Source organism: Amblyraja radiata, chromosome 2, assembly GCF_010909765.2.
Source record: "Amblyraja radiata isolate CabotCenter1 chromosome 2, sAmbRad1.1.pri, whole genome shotgun sequence".
Lineage (NCBI taxonomy): Eukaryota > Metazoa > Chordata > Chondrichthyes > Rajiformes > Rajidae > Amblyraja > Amblyraja radiata.
The window spans coordinates 19,465,081-19,485,012 of record NC_045957.1 but is presented as its reverse complement, the minus strand read 5'-3'; the positions used below and the strand labels follow the sequence as shown (position 1 = coordinate 19,485,012).

The 19,932-nt window shown below is 41.6% G+C and overlaps 1 protein-coding gene across 2 annotated transcripts in view; it reads right to left on the bottom strand.

Moving 5' to 3' along the window:
• The window catches only part of calcr (calcitonin receptor), a 221,362-nt gene extending 202,402 nt beyond the window's left edge, over positions 1–18,960 (bottom strand). The window contains exon 1 of one of the 2 annotated variants that reach the window (XM_033042732.1): positions 18,675–18,960. Coding sequence is in view for 1 of the 2 variants with exons in the window: in XM_033042723.1 (XP_032898614.1) it covers positions 9,012–9,016 (5 nt within the window). In the remaining variant the exon portion in view is untranslated. Of the gene's footprint in view, positions 1–9,011; positions 9,172–18,674 lie in introns of those variants that run through there. The other variant, XM_033042723.1, reaches the window with a different exon arrangement.
• Between the last annotated feature and the right edge of the window lie 972 nt (positions 18,961–19,932).

The window sequence follows — 19,932 nt, the reverse complement described above, 5'->3', positions numbered from 1 at the left end:
TATGCTGGGGATGAATACCTAAGCTTCCAATCTACCTAATGTGGCCTTGCAATTTTGTTTTAGTCTGTATTTTCTCTGTAGCTGTAACATTATATTCTACACAGTTTATGGTTTCTTTTGAACTACCTAATACACTTGTGTACGGTATGATTTGATTGCAGAGCGCGCAAAATAAAGTTTTTCACTGGCATCTAGGTACCCATGACAATAAGAAACCAATGGCAAACCCAATACCAATTTAATATTTAAAAGTCTTTTTTGCAAAGGGATCATAGAGTATGAAACAGGTGGGTATTGGGAAATTAACATTTTCACACTTGGCCCAACATTCCTTTCCTTATAGCTGCTTATGAAATTTCAAATAGTCAACAAATTGCCAGGACCCCAAGACTTTTCTATCATCACATACTAGAAAATGATTTGGAAGGACACAAAATGCTGGAGTAACTCAGCAGGACAGGCATCTCGGGAAAACATGGAAAGGTGATGTTCAGGGTCGAGACCCTTCCTCAGAGTCATGTTCTCCAAATATGCTGCCTGACCTGCCTAATTACACCAGCACTTTGTGTCCTTTTGTGCAGCATGTTGGTTCATTAAACATCCACACCACTCAGATGCTCAATGAATGATGTTAACAGGATCAGCAATGAGAAAATGTCATAGTGTCACAAAGATGGTTTTGATGTTGAATGTCAAGTAGAAGTGGTAGGATTCTCTCTTGATGGAGATGCTCATAGCCTGACTATTATTTGCTGTTTATCAGCCCAAACCACTTTACTAGTGTACATTTACAGATGCAAATACAACCAAATGGAGGTTTTGAGCACATCCTTGATTTTTGTTGTCTATTGGCCGGGTAATTTTCCTGTAGCAGAGCACAGAACACATGAATCTTGGACGCAAAGTACTGGACTGACTCAACAGTGAAAGGGATTTTGAAGGAAGAACAGTCGCCTTATGTTGGGGTCAAGACTGCACAGCACTTCTAGGAATTGATATTTTAGCAGCAGCCAAGCAATAATAAATAGTCCAATTTGTACAAAGAAACATTTTACATGCTCGGTTTCTAATGAGTGTTAATTGACATCACTGCTGCAGCATAATTAAAATTAAATGTCTTTTTCAGTACCCATTGCACTGTTTCCACTCAATTAAACTATTGTGCAGGTTACTATTGTTGGTGTTCTAATACACAATGACACACACAGTTCAGTGCTTCAGGAATCCCTTGTTACTTTCCTACAGTTCGATATAGATTCTGGATCAGTTCCTGTGGATTGGAGGGTAGCTAATGTTATCCTACTTTTCAAGAAAGGATGGAGAGAAAGCAGGGAATTACAGACCAGTTAGCCTGACATCGATGGTGGGGAAGAAGCTGGAGTCGATTATCAAAGATGTAATGCATTTGGATAGCAGTAACAGGATCGGTACAAGTCAGCATGGATTTACGAAGGGGAAATCATGCTTGACTAATCTTCTGGAATTTTTTGAGGATGTAACAAGTAAAATGGACAAGGGAGAGCCAGTGGATGTAGTGTACCTGGACTTTCAGAAAGCCTTTGATAAGATCCCACATAGGAGATTAATGGGAAAAATTAGAGCACATGGTATTGGGGGTAGGGTATTGACATGGATAGAAAATTGGTTGGCTGACAGGAAACAAAGCGTAGGGATTAACGGGCCCCTTTCAGAATGGCAGGCAGTGACTAGTGGGGTGCCGCAAGGCTCGATGCTGGGACCACAGCTAATTACTATATCCATTAATGATTTAGATGAAGGAATTAAAAGTAACATTAGCAAATTTCCAGATAACACAAAGTTGGGTGGCAGTGTGAACTGTGAAGAGGATGCTATGAGGATGCAGAGTGACTTGGACAGGTTAGGTGAGTGGGCAGATGCATGGCAGATGCAGTATAATGTGGATAAATGCGAGGTTATCTATTTTAGAGGCAAGAACGAGAAGGCATGTTATTATCTGAATAATGTCAGGTTAGGAAAAGGGGAAGTACAACAAGTCCTGGATGTCCTAGTAAATCGGTCACTGAAAGTAAGCATGCATTGAAGAAAGCTAATGGCATGTTGACCTTCATAACGAGAGGGGCTGCGTTTAGGAGCAAAGAGGTCCTTCTGCAGTTGTACAGGGCCCTGGTTAGACCACACCTAGAGTATTCTGTGCCGTTATGGCCTCCTAATTTTAAGAAGGACATTCGTGCTATTGAGGAAGTGCAGCGTAGATTCGCGAGGTTAATTCCCCAGGATGGCGGGGCTGTCATCTGATGAAAGAATGGAGCGTGTGAATATAATGACTTGTATTCACTGGAATTTAGAAGGATGAGAGGCGATCTTATGAACATATTAAATTATTTAGGGATTGGATACGCTAGACGCAGGAAACATGTTCCCAATGTTGGGGGAGTCCAGAACCAGGGGCCACAGTTTAAGAATTAGGGGTAGGCCACTTAGAACTCAGATGAGGAAAATCTTTTCACACAGAGAGTTGTGAATTTGTGGAATTCTTTGCCTCAGAAGGCAATGGAGGCCGATTCACTGGATGCATTCAAAAGAGAGTTATGCAGATAGAGCTGTTAGGGCAAGCGGAATCAAGGGATATGGGGAGAAGGCAGGAACGGGGTAGATTGTTGATGATCAGCCATGATCACATTGAATGGCGGTGCTGGCTCGAAGGGCCGAATGACCTACTCCTGCATCTACTGTCTATGTCTCTATGATACACAATAATGGCTTGAATTTGCAGTGTTTCTCAGCAGTTCTATATCTCTCAGCATAATTGCTGTTAAGCTGTTGGACTCCCACGCAAATGTGGAAGTCCTGAACTTGCAGCCTGAGCTCAGTCATTAGACATTCCATGGCGTCCAACAGCAAAACCTGAGTTGCAGATATTCCCAGCTACTCTCAGAATCTGTGCCAGGATCTGTGAGCCCCTTAGTCTGAACAGGGGTTGACAGGCTGAAGGAATGTTTGTAATTATTTAAGTGTTTTAAATGATTGCTTTTTTGATGTTTTAGATGATTGCTTTTTAAAATGTGCTCAACTGCTAATAGTTTTTTTTTTAATCAATCCTTCTCAAAACCAGAGACATTCGGAAACATTTCGAAACATGGACTAATCAAAGATGGGCAGCATAGTGGTGTAAATGGTAGAGCTGCTGCCTCACAACTTCAGAGACCCTAGTTCAATCCTGACCTCGGGTGCTGTCCATTTGGAGTTTGCACATTCTTCCTGTGACTTACGTAGGTTTCCTCTGGGTCCCCCGTTTTCATCCCACATCCCAAAGATGTGCAGCTTTATAGGTTAATTACCTCTGTAAAATTAGTTTGTAGGAAGTGGATGTGATAGTGGGATAACATAGAACTAGTGTGATGGTCGCTGTGGCTCCTGGAGTAAACCTCAAGAAAATCCGGAGTCGGAGCCCCTAAGGCAGTTCGTCGTTGTCTACAACCTCGCTCTGGCAGCTCCTGCGAGGGCACTGGTGCCAAACTGTAACGGCCCTGCTGTTCCATTGGATCGATCAGCGACATGGAGAGGGGGGACGTGCTGCATGGGCAACAGCCTGTCCTCCAAATGACATTGCCCAGGCTTTCATCTGACCACACATCACCTGCAAACTAGGATGCATCACCCAGGGTAAGTCATGACTGAGAGGGGGCCTACTACTGGTCACCGTGAACTCAGTGAATCGAAGGGCTGGTGTGCATGCTGTATCTCTAAACTAAACATCCAGGAAAATCTTATTGATCAGTTAAATTGATGAAGACTGTTCTCGTGAGATGCTCGCCTACTGGCCAGAATGATAAACTTCCAGATCGAGAGCAGGTGGAAAGTGTGTGGTGTGTGTGGGCAAGAGTCACCACTCAGGGAAACCTGAGCCATTGGCTTAATTATACATGGTGTGACACCAAGGCAAAGCACTGCAACATTTCCAATGGATAAAGTTGAACAATTACTATTTTTAACTAGTGTGATCCCTACCATCTATCTATCACTTTATAACATTATCAACGTCTTCCAGGCTGTAGAAGGGTCCTGCCCCCGACCTGAAACGTGCATATCCAAGTCTTCGAGAAATGCTGCGGTGAAAACCAGCATCTGCAGTTCCTTCCTACAGAGTAGATGTTGCCATTTGTCTGTATCACAGGCTTCACCCCAATGCCGACATTCAGTGTTTGCACCCATATACTTGCAGCTATATTCTTGACTACCTCCTGCCAGTTGTCCCTTGGGATGCCCTAAGAAGGTCTCTGCAGCCCTCATTTACAAAGAACATGCCTCTTTTGGGCATTGTTCTCTGTTAGCCTGTCCATGTTCCTCTGACTCACTGCTGACCATGACTACAGCATCTATTCACCGCACTTTAGCTGGAGATTGCTTTCTGTATAATCTTAGACTATGGACTGTAGCTCTGCCTTCAACACGGTCATCCCCACCAAGCTCACCACCAAACTCCACCAGCTAAGCCTCAGCTCATCGATATGCGACTGGATCCTGAATTTCCTGACGGAGCGACTGCAGGCAGTGAGACTGGGCCCGCACCTGTCCTCCACTATCACCCTGAGCACCGGCACACCACAGGGCTGTGTACTGAGCCCCATGCTCTACTCCCTCTTCACACACGACTGTGTTCTTGCATTCAACACCAACACCATTGTCAAGTTTGCAGACGACACAACGGTGATCGGGCTGATCACCAACGGTGATGAAACAAACTGCAGTGCGGAGGTGCAGAACTTGGTGGACTGGTGCTCACGTAACAACTTGTCCCTAAACACCTCTAAGACCAAGGAGCTGATTATCAACTTCAGAAGGACACATAATGGGGAATACGCTCCAATCTCTATCAACGGAGACAGTGTGGAGAGAGTGTCCAGCTTTAGGTTTCTGGGCACACACATCTCAGAGGACCTCACATGGTCCACCAACACCGCTGGTCAAGAAGGCACAGCAACAACTGTTCTTCCTGAGAACACTGAAATAGACTGGTCTGCCCCAACAGCTGCTGACAACCTTCTACCGCTGCACCACAGAGAGCACACTAACATATGGCATCTCTGTGTGGCATCTCAGCTGCACGGAGGCAGAGAGGAGAGCTCTTCAGCGCGTCGTCCACAGAGCGCAGAAGATTATTGGGACACAGCTACCAGCCTTGGAGGGCATCTACTATACACGGTGCCTCAGGAAGGCCATCAGCATCCATAAAGACTCCTCACACCCTTGTAATTGTTCGAACTTCTACCTTCCGGCAGACATTCTACGCCCGCATCTCCAGACTCAGGAACAGCTTCATCCCCAGAGCTATAGCTGCTCTTATCCGGCCCTGCTGAGTGCCCCCCACTCCCATGAACTGTCTGCCTCAGATGGTCACATCGCACATCGACCCGGTACTGTTCTTTTTTATAAATCATGTTTCTCTAGGTGTCTAAATGTTAGTTCTTTGTTATGACATTGGATGGAAGCTGCATACCAAATCTTGTTGCACCTATGTGCAATGACAATAAAATATATTAATATTATTATTATTATGTCCTTTAAAGATTGGATTGAACGATTGTGCTGTTGGACTACATTATTACAACTCTGAATATGCATCATAAATCAATAACAAATATCATGCAGATACAGTATTTGAGGTAGCACTAGAAATTTTTGTAAGACGATTGGCAAGGTCCCATGAGGCAAATGGATCGGGTAAGTAAATGTTTCCAAGGAAAAGCTTCCCATGAGAAAATGGCCAGTTGAATTAAAAATTGGCTCAGTGGACAAAAGCAGTGGACAATTGTCAATGGAAATTCTGGTGACTGTGTGGATGTATGCAGTGAGATCTCATACAGCTCAATAGTAGGTCTCTTGGTTATCATGATATATGTAATAACATTTTGGATTTAAATATGGGGAGCTGTCATTAAGAGCCTCTTATTGACAGTGTGGAAGAAAATTCTAGGCTGCAGGAAGACATAAGTGGACCGATTTGGTTAAGGGAAAAGTGACAAATGAAAGTTAATCCAAAAAAGTGTGAGAAAATATATTTGGGATAAATGGTTGTATATCTGAAAATATTGAGGATCTTCGAGAGTCTGTTTTTAGATCCCTGAAGGTAGCATGTCAGGTAGATACGGTGGTTACATACTTGCCTTGAAGGACAGAGGCATAGAATACAAGGACATGCTAGAACTGTGTAAAATGCTCCTCAGGCCACAGCTAGTGTACTGTGTACCATTTCTATTACCATGCATTGCAGGATAGGAGAGTAACTGAAAGGTTGCTGATGAAAGTGATGTGGACATTGTAGGGTGAATTCATGTTCTGAGAACACACTGCCAAAGGTTGTTGAATTCAAACCATAGATTGAAAAAGGAACTCAATTGAAGTGTACAACATTCTGAATGCGCTAGACTGAGTGACCTATTCCAGCTATAGGAAGATTCATAATGAGGGGGGCATAGCTAATTGTGGGTGTGTTAAGGGGTATTAGGAGTTTGTTTCCATTCAATGAGTAACGGGGATCAGGAACTCTATCTTAATTGGTGCTGGATATGGTAACCCATGCCACAAGTAAAAAGTACCCCAGTTCCCCCTCCTATTGGCCTCGCTCCTCACCTATCGCACCCTCGTCGCCCCCAGGTCCATCCTCCAGGGTCCTGTTCTTCGGGAGACAAGCAGGGGCTGGATCGTGTTATCATTCTAAATCAGAACAGTCATGCTTCTTCACCAGGCAGTTGTGACTTGAACCTCAAAGCATGCACAACAATGCAATTCACTTGATCAAGTACCAATCTAAAAACCTAAACACTCAACTCAACACATTCCATTTTTCTTAGAGTGTCCTTTCTCAGAAGATGTATTTGTAGCAATTTGCCAGGCTTTTTTGGCAGCCATTTCCAAACGTATAAATTCCACCACCACGTTAAGGTCAGCCAGTTTGAAGGAGCAAAATGATAAAGGTCATTAAGTATTACAGCATAGAAATAGGGCTTCATCCCATCACATCATTGTCAAGCATCATGCTTATCTACTGGATACTAATTCCATTTGCCTGCACTAATTTCAGACATTCTATGCATTGCTCACTCATGTATTTATAACATATAACATATAACATATAACAATTACAGCACGGAAACAGGCCATCTCGGCCCTACAAGTCCGTGCCGAACAATTATTTTCCCTTAGTCCCACCTGCCTGCACTCGTACCATAACCCTCCATTCCCTTCTCATCCATATGCCTATCCAATTTATTTTTAAATGATACCATCGAACCTGCCTCCACCACTTCCACTGGAAGCTCATTCCACACCTGCTACCACTCTCTGAGTAAAGAAGTTCCCCCTCATGTTACCCCTAAACTTCTGTCCCTTAATTCTGAAGTCATGTCCTCTTGTTTGAATCGTCCCTATTCTCAAAGGGAAAAGCTTGTCCACATCAACTCTGTCTATCCCTCTCATCATTTTAAAGACCTCTATCAAGTCCCCCCTTAACCTTCTGCGCTCCTGAGAATAAAGACCTAACTTATTCAACCTTTCTCTGTAACTTAGTTGTTGAAACCCAGGCAACATTCTAGTAAATCTCCTCTGTACTCTCTTATTTTGTTGACATCCTTCCTATAATTGGGCGACCAGTTTGTCCAGGAGCATCTCAAATATTGCTAATATTCCTCCTCTGGCAGCTCATTCCAGGTACCATCTATTCTTTGTATTAAAATACCCCTTTGGTCCCTATTAAACTTCCTCTTACTTTAAATCTATACAGCCTGGCATTAGACATTGCAACCATGCGAAACAGATACTGGCTATCTAGCCCAGCTATGCCATTCAGAATTTTAGATGCCTCTATTATGTCACCTCTTAGCTTCCTTCACTCCAGGGAAAACAATTCAAGCATTTCCAGTCTCCTTATAACTCAAGACCTCCAATCCCAGCAACATCCCAGACATATTTTCTGCATCCTCTTTGGCTTAATCACATCATTCCGGCAATTAGTAATGCACACAATACTCCATGTGCGGTCCAATCAACTTTTTGTACAATTGCACCATGATGTCCCAACTGTTATACACAGTGCCTTTGCCAATGGAGGACAGCATACTGCATCTACCCGTGTTGGCAAGTTTCAGGGAAACTGAGGTATTTGTACTCCAAGGTTTCTTTGTTCAACAACACTCCCCAGGGACCTGCCATTTGCTTTTTTTGTCCTGCCCTAGTTTAACCTCACAAAATGCACCAATTTGTCCGAATTAAACTTCCTTGCTCGCTTTCCACATTGTTGTAGATTCTGTTGCAACTTCAAACAATCATCGCACTGTCCACTCTGCCACCTATTTTGCTTTAATCTGAAGATTTACTAATCGTGTCACTTGCATTGTTATCCATATTAATATATTAGAAACATAGCGGGACCCAGCAGCCATTTCTGTGGCACATCACTGGTTTCATGCCTCCAATTTGAAGAACAAGGCTACAATCCTCCATTTCCTACCAAGCAGCCTCTTTTCTACACACTTTTAGAAATTCCAGACCATTGTGGACAAAAGTGGCAATGAGAGCAATATTTGATGTAGCCCAAGTTTATTTTTCCTGGTCAATTCACCAGGTGAAATTGCCTCCGAATTTCTATCTAGACATAGGCAACACGCTAATTTGAATAATTAACACAATTCATTCATTGATATTGGATTAAAATCCTGGAACTGCATGCCAAAGTGCACTGTGGGAATAGCGACATCACACAACCTCAGTGGTTCAAAAAAACCGGCTGACCAGCACATCCTCCTCAAGACAGCTTGGAGAGGTCATTTGAGAATCATCTCTCAGATCTCCAGAAACTAATGAAAACCCAAGATTACAACATCACAGGTCATGAAAATAGTTCGAGAATGGTAGGTAATCATATAAGGAGCAATGACTAAATCATATCATGCCATTTTGTTTTTGTTAAATCCCAATGATTGCTTCAAACTTTCTTGCCAATACAAGTGACTGATCAACAGTAAAAAGCAAACCTCATTCACTCATTACATGGATAACATTCGTAATACTTCTCCCTCTCGCGTCCTGACTGTGGAAGATTCATCAGTGTGAACGCCGAGCTGTCTATAAATCCTTTCAGTGTTATCTTGATTAACGTAAGAGCTGTAACTGGTGCAGCCGTGGCAGCATGAAATTTACTGCACTGGCACCGCGCTGAAAAGCGATGGGTGTTAAGTGAGCTCGTCAATTTCACCCGATGTAACACTTTGCTCGCTTCAACCGCTGGAGAGCAGACCCACAGCGCCGCCTCTTGGTTCACAGCGGCCTGGGTACAGTTCCACGTCAGGAGCAATCCCACCACTCCTGGAGTCATCAACTCTAAATCTGCTTTCAAAACAAACTATCCCAGGCGCGATGCTCGTTCCAAATATTTACGACTTATTTCACTATGAAACTCTCACTGTGAACCCGGAAGGAAAAATAATTGCAATAGTCCGAATGATTAGCACCACCTCCTTTTCCTTAAATTAAAGCAACATTTCAAATCTGGAACCACCAAATTAATGGAAATCCACCAGTGAAGAAAGATTGACCATTTGTAGGTCGAAATTACTGGTAGGTGTTTCATCTCAATCATATTGTTGGTTTATAACTTGATGCAAACTGTTTCTCATATAAGTAAGAAATATGTAATTGTCATTTCTAACCAGAAATATCTCAGATTAACCAGCGCAACATTATTTATAGTCACTAAATGTGAATTGAACAATGCAGTACAACAAATTTTAGATTTTCTACGTATTTACTCTTAAATGGGATACCTATACAATGTATAGTTTAAAGAGGATGTTAGATTACTGAACTATTATACAACTTACTAAGATATACTTTTCTAGTGTCACTAATCGGCTGGGTGTCTTGTCATTGGCATAAGTTCAAAACCAAAGAAGGGTTGTATGTATCTAACACATGTTGGGCAGGCAGTGTGTTCAGGCTATTAAACAGTTTCTGTTTGCAGAGAAAGAGACCAGAGACATTTTTGTGATTGAGCCCATTTAAATGTGATTAGTAAGTTGCAAGTCCTCAAAGGTGTTGACATATATTTTGCAGATCCATTGCGGGTTGGGAATCTGGTGGCTCCTCTGATGTGTTGTAAATGACTGAGATTGAGTTAATGCATGTAATTTGTATTTTCTGGAGAAATTGGCCAAGTTTCATTGGAAAACATCTGTTGTCATCTTAATAGTGAGTTTGGTTTCTCCTGCTCTTTGGATGCACGCTATTTTCAGAGGGAATGGCCTTTGTTTGCTGTCTAAAGACTGCCGTGAGCCCAGTTTTATAATATGATCTGCTTTTAACTAATCTGCTAATAGGATGTTGTTAAAAGATTTTAAGTCTTCAGGAAAAACATTTGTTCTCAAATTTTATTGATGTATTTTAAAACCGGTCTTGCAAACGAAATAATCCTATTTTTGTTAACACTATCGTATTTCTAACATTTGTGTATCAAACAGAAGTTTAGAAAAGTGACAAATAGTTTACATAATAGAAAAGACTATTTAAACCAAATGGCAAACGTCAATGTTTAAACTTCATAGAAGACTCATTCAGCCATCCCAATCTATCAGAATATTTTAAATCTATCTATACTAATCACCTCTATTACTGCATGTGATAACAGTTCCACGGTCTACCCAAGTATAGATTCTTCCACATTTTCTCCAACATTAGTCTTATTAAGCCCACTTTATCATTTAATAACCTCTGTTCAGCAATCAAACAACTTGTTGAAACAAGGCAAGTTAGTACAGGGAGTGATAATGCAGCAAGTATCACACCAAATACATAGTGACTTCAAATATGGCTATGCAAACCTGGTAAATTGCAAATGGAAAATTAGATTATCCTCGGGCATTGAGGTTTAATTGACACTGTAAGGTTTCCAGGTAAAATTCCAGCTCAAAACTCACAATTAGTGTTTGTTAAAAATTTGTGTAAATGTTCTCCGGTTTGTTTTATGAGGCGGGAGGGGGAGGGGGAAACATTTTTTTCAGTTTCTTACCTTGCTGGAGATGTGATTAATTTTCGGATCGCATTCTCCGGTCTCTCTATGGCCTACCATCGATGGAGCTGGAGGCCTCTTCGGACTGATCTTGGGCCCCACTACAGGGCTTGGACTTACATCAGAGTCGATCCCTTGCCTGGGATCGCTCCAACCGCAGCCTGCGGTCTTTACATCAGGAGCTCGCAGTCTCGGGAGAGGCCATGGATGTCGGGAGCTCCAATGTCGTGGAAGGTTCGACCAGCTCCGACACATGGTACGATCACCTAGCGCGGGGGAGCTGACATCCCCCCAATGCAGGAGCTGATCGCCTCAACGTGCATGGCCCGCCACCGGCTATGGGAGTCAAGATCATCCAGTCCAACAGAGGGCTTGCGGCCCCCGACCGCGGGAGACCAAAGGGAAGAGATTGGACTTTTTTTCGCCTTCCATCACAAAAAGGAATGTGGGGGATTCTCTGTGATGGATATTTATGTTAAAATGTGTTTTGTGTGTTCCATTGCTTTTTATTTGTATGTCCGACTTGGCAAATGAAATTCCTCATATGTTGCAAAACATACTTGGCTAATAAAGTATTATTGTGATTGTGATAATCCAACAGTTAGAATCATAATCTTGGAATGGATGCTGCACAGAACAAGGCCATTCAGTCCATCGTGTGTGCACTGGCTCTCTACAAGAGTGACTCAATAGTTCAACTTGATAACTCAATAGATGATCGACTCCCAGCCCTTTCTCTGTAGCCTTACAACTTTTCTGCACCATGTATTTACAAAATTCACTTCTGATTGTCACAGTGGAACTTGCCTCCACCCCACACTTCTGCAGATAGTGTTTATACCTTCCAATTACATGCTACATATAAAACAGTTCCACAATCGTGATTCTCATCTTCTTTATTTTATAGCTGCATCCTCCAGACCCCTCCAACGTATGAAAGATAAGCCTCCCAGTATCCACTCTGTCAGGCCCCTCTGCATTTTATATACTTCTATCAAATCTTTTTTCACCATTTCTAATCTATGCTTACCCTTATACCCTCATCCTGGGAACCCATCTCTGATTTATCTAAAGCCTGCAAATCCTTCCTGCAAGGTGATAATATGAAAAACACACCATACTACATTAGAGGCCAAACAAGTATTTTCGAAAGATTTGATAAAGCCCAGAATGTTGCATGCATTATTAACCACTTTCTTAACCTGCCCTGCTACTTTTACTGATTTGTGCACACAGATCACACGATTTCTCTGTTCCTGCACCCCCCATTCTTCCAACCAAAATGCATAATCTCACATTTTTCCACATTAAATTCATCTGCATGTATTTACCATTCCATTAACCTACCTTCAATCTGTCATTATCCTGTTTGCAGTTTATAATAATGCCAAGTCATCTGTTACTTGCAAATCAAGAAATTGTAGTATGCCTCTCCAAGTCTGGGTTATTTTTTTAATTTTTAATGGCTCCAACAAGATGATTATCAACAATTACAGCAGGATTGTGATCAGCTGGGTAAGTGGGCTGAGGGAAGTTTAGCTCAGATAAATGTGAGTTCTTGCAATTTGGAAAAATAAACCAGGGCAGGACCTTCCCCGTAGTGGCCTGGGAAGCATTGCAGAGCAGAGGAATGACAGAGTACAAGTACATAATTCGCTGTAATGGGCAACGCAGGTAGATACATTAGTGAAGAAGGCTTTTAGCATGCAAGATTTCTTTGGCCAGGACCCTTCTTCAAGACTGTAGATGGGAGATAGTTGGTTGATAGGGAAACTCTGCGCAATTCCAACCTTGAAGAAGGGTCACAACTCGAAACATAATTCTCCCCATAGATGCTTCCTGACCTGTTGATCCTTCATGCATTTAAAAGCCTCCATTGAATCCCCTTGTAACTTTTTCTGTTCAGAGGAGAACAATGCCAGCATCTCCAATCTATCCACATAATTAAGGTTCATCACCTCTTCAATTATTTGGGTAGATCTCTTATGGATCATGTCCAAGGACGTGTAGTCTTAAAACTGGCCAAGCTAGTTATTATATTGGTTCTTACTGATTTCCTTGTTTTTTGTACTATCCATCGAATGACAAAGCCCAGGATTCTATGGGCTTTTTCAAACAGTTCCTTTACCTGCTCTACCACTTTTAATGAACCATGCACATATATCTCAAAACTCTCCACCTTTAAATCATTTTTAAAAAGTGCACTATTTAGTTTATATTTCTTTCTAATCTTCCTACCAAAAATCTACACTGTTAACATGTCACTATTAAAATTAATCTGCAATCTGACACCAAATATTTTATAGCTGATGGGAATCCGTTTTAGTGAACAGGGTATAATACTTTTTGGTAAATAATAAAAGAAAAGGAAAAAAATAATCTTAATGGAAATAGTATCTATGCCAGAGGGATTTGGAGAAACATGTTCAGAAAATATTATTACAACGTTACAGACTGATGACAGACCATAAAATCTTACTTGATTTCTACATTCTAACACAGAAGTAAAGCATATTTGATAGGACAGTGGGGAAATAGGTTACAGAGAAAATTAATGGGGATTGTTCCGGGAACTGACATGAACTGAATGGGCTGCAGTGACTTCCCTCTGCACTGTCAAGAAATATGAAACGTGGAAACATGAGAAAAATATACCATAATATATGTGGTATAATAATTGTAATCTTGTTACATTATTGTTTACAATGCTGATGTGAATATAGTAGAAAAGATAGGGATCATAAAGAACGAGCAGAATCCAAGGTCACTGGCAAGCTGTCTGGTATGAAGAAATAAAAGTAGAACATAAGTCTTAAGGTTTTGGCTGTTTACATGTCAACAACATAAATAGCAAGGTATGTGACAGATTTGTGTTATGAAAATATGGGACAGGGTTGATACAGAAAGGTTATAATCAGTAGCCATGGAAAATGGATTGAGTGCTCATGGATACAATATTAAACGTAAAACTGGCTTCACACTCTAAACCTTACATATATTTGTGAAAACATCTCAATTCCTTCATTTAGCTACTATATTGGACTTGGAAAATATTATGGGGAGTCTCTGAGGGAGAATTGATATTTAGAAGGGATCCCCGTCATAGAAGATTAAAATGCATGGGTCTCTGGTGTTAAAATACAGAATCCAGAGTTAGACAGTAAATTGGATATGAAATTGACTTGGTGGTAAAAGGCAGAGGATGGTTGTGGAAGATTGTGTTACAAATTAGAGATCTGCAATTAGTGTTGGGCCACAAAAAATGGTGCTGGCTACTTAAATGTTTGTCAAATAAACAAATGATTTGGAAGAGAATGTAGATGGCATGATTAGTAGGTTGCAGGTGACACCAAACTTAATGATATGGTGGAGAGTGAAAAAGCTTATTTAAGGTTGCAACAGGCTACAGATCAATGGGGAAAATGGCAATGGATGATGTAATTTTTACTCAGAGAAGTGTAAAGTGATGCATTTTGCTATGTTAAACCAGGGCAAGACATACACAGTCAGTAGGAGGCTCCTGGGGACCACTATTGAACAGTGATGCCTTGGGGTACATAGTTCCATGAAAGTTGAGATACAGGTAGACAGAGTGGTGAAGAAGGCATTTAGTATGCTTGCCCTCATCAGTCAAGGCACTGAATATAGGAGTTGGGACATCATATTATATCAGCCTCCCTTCCTCAGCCTCCAGCATCCCCCAGAAGAGATTTGCCATCCCATATAACCATAATAGATTATCTGGCTTTTTTTATGTTCAGAGAAGTTCTCCTTTGATCCACCCATAAGGAAATCCCTTATCCAATATCGCTAAAACTAAATAGTTAGTCATTTGTTTCATTACTGTTTGTAACAATTTGTCAACTGGAATATTCATTCCCTGTCTTAAAACTTATTTAATTGATATTACAGAAATTAAGGTTATCTGAAGATACAAAATATGTTTTATAATTAAAATGTACAAGGCATGTTTAGTACATTTGCAGATAGCACGAAAATGGGTGGTATTATAGATAGTGAAGATGTTTGTCAAAAATTGCAGTAGGATCTTGATCAGTTGGGCAGTTGAACGGTTGATGGAATTTAATACAGAGAAGAGCAAGGTGTTGCATTTTGAGAAGTCTAATCGGGGTAGGACTGAAAGAGTGAATGGCAGGGCTCTGGGGAGTGTTATAGAACAGAGGAATCTAGGAATGCAAGTGCATAGTTCCTTGAAAGTGGTGTCAGAGGTTGAAAGGGCGGTCGAGAAGGCTTTCAGAACATTGATCTTCTTCCATCAAAGTATTGAGTATAAAAGTTGGGAGGTTATGTTACAGTTGTACAAGATATTAGTGAGGCCACATTTTGAATATTGTGTTGAGTTTTGTTCACCCTGTTATAGGAAAAATGTTGTTAAGCTGGAAAGGATGCAGAGAAGTTTTATGATGATGTTGCTAGGACTCAAGGGCCTGAGCTATAGGTAGAGATTGGACGGGCTAAAACGTTATTCATTGGAGCGCAGGAGGATGAGGGATGAACTTATAAAGGTGTGTAATATCATGAGAAGATTAGATAGGGTAAATGCACAGTCTTTAATCCACAGCAGAGAAGTCACGAACCAGAGGATATAGGTTTATGGTGAGGGGGGAGGGGGGGGGGGGGAGATTTAATAGGAACCTGTAGGAGCAACTTTTTTAGTGAGGCAGGTATATAGATACATAGATACATAGAAAATAGGTGCAGGAGTAGGCCATTCGGCCCTTCGAACCTGCACCGCCATTCAATATGATCATGGCTGATCATCCAACTCAGTATCCCATACCTGCCCTCTCTCCATACCCCCTGATTTAGCCACAAGGGTCACATCTAACTCCCTCTTAAATATAGCCAATGAACTGGCCTCAAATACCCTCTGTGGCAGAGAATTCCAGCGATTCACCACTCTCTGTGTGAAAAATGTTTTTCTCATCGCGGTCTTAAAGGATTTCCCCCTTATCCTTAAGCTGTGACCCCTTGTCCTGGACTTCCCCAACATCGGGAACAATCTTCCTGCATCTAGCCTGTCCAACCCCTTAAGAATTTTGTAAGTTATGGAACGAGCTGTCAGACAAAGTAGTTGAGTCAGGTACTATCAGAATATTTACAAAACATTTGGACAGGTACATGGATTGGATGGGTTTGGAGGGATATGGGCCAAAAGCAGGCACGTGGGACCAGTGTAGATGGGACATTTGGTTAGGGTGGGCAAGTTGGCCCAAAAGGCCTGGTTCCACGACTCTCTTAAAAAATCTTTGCATTTTAATGAGAGGCAAGGTTGGCCCCGTTAGAAAGAGAATTTCATATACAATAGGTTAGACTGGTTAAAGTATTTCAATATGTGGGTCTAGGGACTTAGAGCAAGTTGTCAACAGCTACAACGAGTGTCTAGATGCGCAATGACAGCGTGTTTGATCCGTGTCTTGATCCTTTTTGGAACAAATTGAGCGGAGGTTCCCAAAGCTTTTCATTAACGTAGCACAGGGGTGCGTGTGTGCAGAATGTGAAGATACATACTGTTGTAGACATCGTGTTCTTATGGGAATGGCTCGATCTGGACTACGTATTTCCATCTGACTACACCAAATCACCCCACTCTCAATATTCACTGTGCCTAAGTGGGCCCGTGTACATAAAACGGAAGCAAATGCCGAGACACGTTTAGTTATAACTGCTCGGCAAAATCCAAACGTTCACAATTTAGAGCATGTCCACATGCCTATATAATATTTTCAGTTTTTTTTCTTATCCTTTTAAATTTTTTTGCCAGTCTTCTTTAACTTCCCGACAGCCCGATACGTCTCGAAATGTATGTTTAATGGCCAGATCACTTAAACAAATCGGCGGGTAAGTACCAGTAAAATTAATAGAGTCCAACCAAAGTCGGAGCATTAAACGGATGCCAAGTGAAGCGAGAGGTTATTTCGAATCAGGGGACTGCTAATCCCAAATACCTGCAGGTTAGTAGGCGTTTGTAAAACTGCTCCTAGAGTGTTGGCAATGGATAGGAAAGTGGGATAACATATAACCAATGTGAATGGGTGATTGAGGACCCGGTGGGCCGAAGTGTCTATTTCTATGCTGTACCTTTTAATCAATCAATCAATCAATCTGCAGGGAAGGGGGGGGGGGGCGATGTATCGGCGGTGTCTTTCACTGCCACAAAGTGTATGATTTTCACCTCTTGAATGTAAAACCCAAGCGGTCATTGGTGAGTTTCCACCGAGCCATGAAGCGATGTGGTTTGATGCTGCTGAAGCTCACTCGTTGAGACATTCACCACTCGGAAGGGCGTCCGCCTGCCAAGGCAGATCCTGCTATCCAAGAATCTCATTGTGCATTCATCTTGTCCCTTGCACCGCAAATTCGGCACTGCCTAGAGTCTTACACTCAATCCATGAACGGTTTTTTCTAGTAATGGGGAAATCCGAGTTATTGCATTTAAAAAGCAAATTGACCTAGCTGCCAAAGAATGTGTAAACAAACTGCGAAACTAAAATAAAACTGAAGTGTGACTTTTTATCTATAGTATGCATTAAGGGTGCTATCGGAATTTGTAAGACGGGCTGAAGATATGTATCTTTTTGATGAGATATGTGGCCGCGACCATATGTTTACTTCGAATGTGCGAAATTCTAAATGGCAAAACATTTAACAGCATCTTTCGCATCATAATTACATGGAGTGTTAGAACATAATAGCTCGGCGGCCCTCAAATAGAGCAGCGTGTAATTAAATTGATTACATGTAATTTTACATAAAAAAGAGATGATTGGAATTGCATCGATTCAGCATAGAAACATAGAAACAAAGTTTGCAAAGTTTCACTGTGAAGACAGTATATAACATCTACCGTAAGATCTTGTTTAGTTTTATAGAAACAATTTTCTCCCCCACATTCTCACAATTTTCATTGCGTACACAAGCGTCCCCTTATGGACAACGTGGCTCTAGTAAAGCTGCCTCTTCAGATCAAATTTGACACTGGCTGATAGTTAATGGAGCAGTGTAAGAGTGCACACGCTGATTTAACTCCGTTCTCTAGAGGTATAACACTTAATAGAGACGGGCCGCTGTGATTTGCATTAACCAGATACCCAGCAATGAAGAAAATGTTCGAACTGCGTTTCAGACATCCGACATATGGCCAAAGTGGCTTTCATTTAAGGTGCAGTGTCTCTAATCCAATACCGGGATATATCCTGAAGTAGCACTAAATGGCCGTTCGCAAATATAAAATCTAGGTTCGGCTCATTTATCTATTCGGGAACTAGGCTGAGGGATTCCCGAGTTTATTTCGGTCTGTTGTGTTTATTGCTGTGCCTGAAATCAGCAGATTTTTTCTCATTTACGAGTGTTAAACGCTAGATCCGCGAGTCCTTCCGTGTTTCTCCTTTGCACATAAATCGTTAATTACTTGTATCATGTAATTTCACCGATTTCAATCGTGTTTTGGCGTAATTGACCCTTTCGATCTGAATCCGGCACTGGAAACAAACCTTATGGATGATCACAACCCCACTGAGACTGGCCGTGGACGCCAGGACAGTGTTTCCCTCTAATCACCATTCCCTTAAATTGCAGCCAGAAACTTTAAAAAAAAATGAAGAATCAATACCTATGAGATGCTTCTTCCGAAGATGTGCCGAGTCGCGTTGACAGCTCTTAATTCGAATAAAGGCTATTATTCAAACTGCATCTTTCTTTTTCTCCCTCGCTGCTCTCCACAGATGAGAAATTTCACCTGATGCAAAAATGTTCCTTCACAGAATGAAGCGAGGGTAAATGAAATCCGGAGATCCGCGAGGTCCCTGCAATTTCGATCTTAACATTGACAATATTCTTATCTTGGTTTTGTTTCTCTCTCTGGTTTCAATCGAACAGGGTGAGTGTCGCGCTGTGAGAGACTTTCTTGTCTCCTCCCACTGATGTTGCCTGAAAGATGTGACCGACCTCCCTGCAGACCCTGACTGCGATTCTTAAACGCCCCCGCTCATCGCAGCCCGGCAGTGCGAAGTGAAATGGTTTGGCATTCATATGTACGGACACCACGGGGTCTTATTCCTCTCTAATCAGATACCGCCGGGCTACAGCGCAGCTCTTAAACAAAGCCGCGTTTTCTGGCAATGGCCGCGAAACCAGTAATGATGCATTGATAATAGAAAGAAGAATGCGGACCAAATGGATAGATTTTCATTTTTGTAGAACATATATAGGTTAGGGTCGGTAAAACCTCAATCATTCTGATTTGCAACATTGGTATCCATACGCCAAATCAGTTGCATGGATATATTAAAAGTGCACGGGGAACAAAGTGGGAATGAACACATTCGAGAAACGGCTTTAGATTCAGTGCTGTTGGGAATCTGCTATTGAATTTGCTTTTGACAAGATTTGGACGTTTAAAAAAAACTTACTAAACACAATTTAAATGGACCGCGTCTCGGAAGAGCCCGTTTATTGAAAGCCAGTGTTCTAGGGATACCATGGTTGCTAGTTTTAGAGTTATACTTCAGCGGAACGATCATCGACAGAATTCAGAATGTAGGTACGTATATACTGGTCACTTATTCAATGTCGGAAGCTAGACCAGGCACAGTTCATTCCGCCACCAGTTTTCAGGCTACATTTAAACGCGGCGTTTCTTGCCTTAGGTATTTTGCGGGCCTATACCAACTAAGTAAATTCATGCATATATTTAGTTGGTGAATCGTAGTACTTCGCCATTTGTTAAAATTCTGTTTCCAAAGCGGAATTGTCTGCAGAGATATTTTCCTTAATACTCTTTTGAGGCGGTTCGCCCCGAAAGTGACTTTTAAAATGATCGACAGATTATTTTTTAACCTTTTCCTCGTGATTCTCTATAGGATTATTGG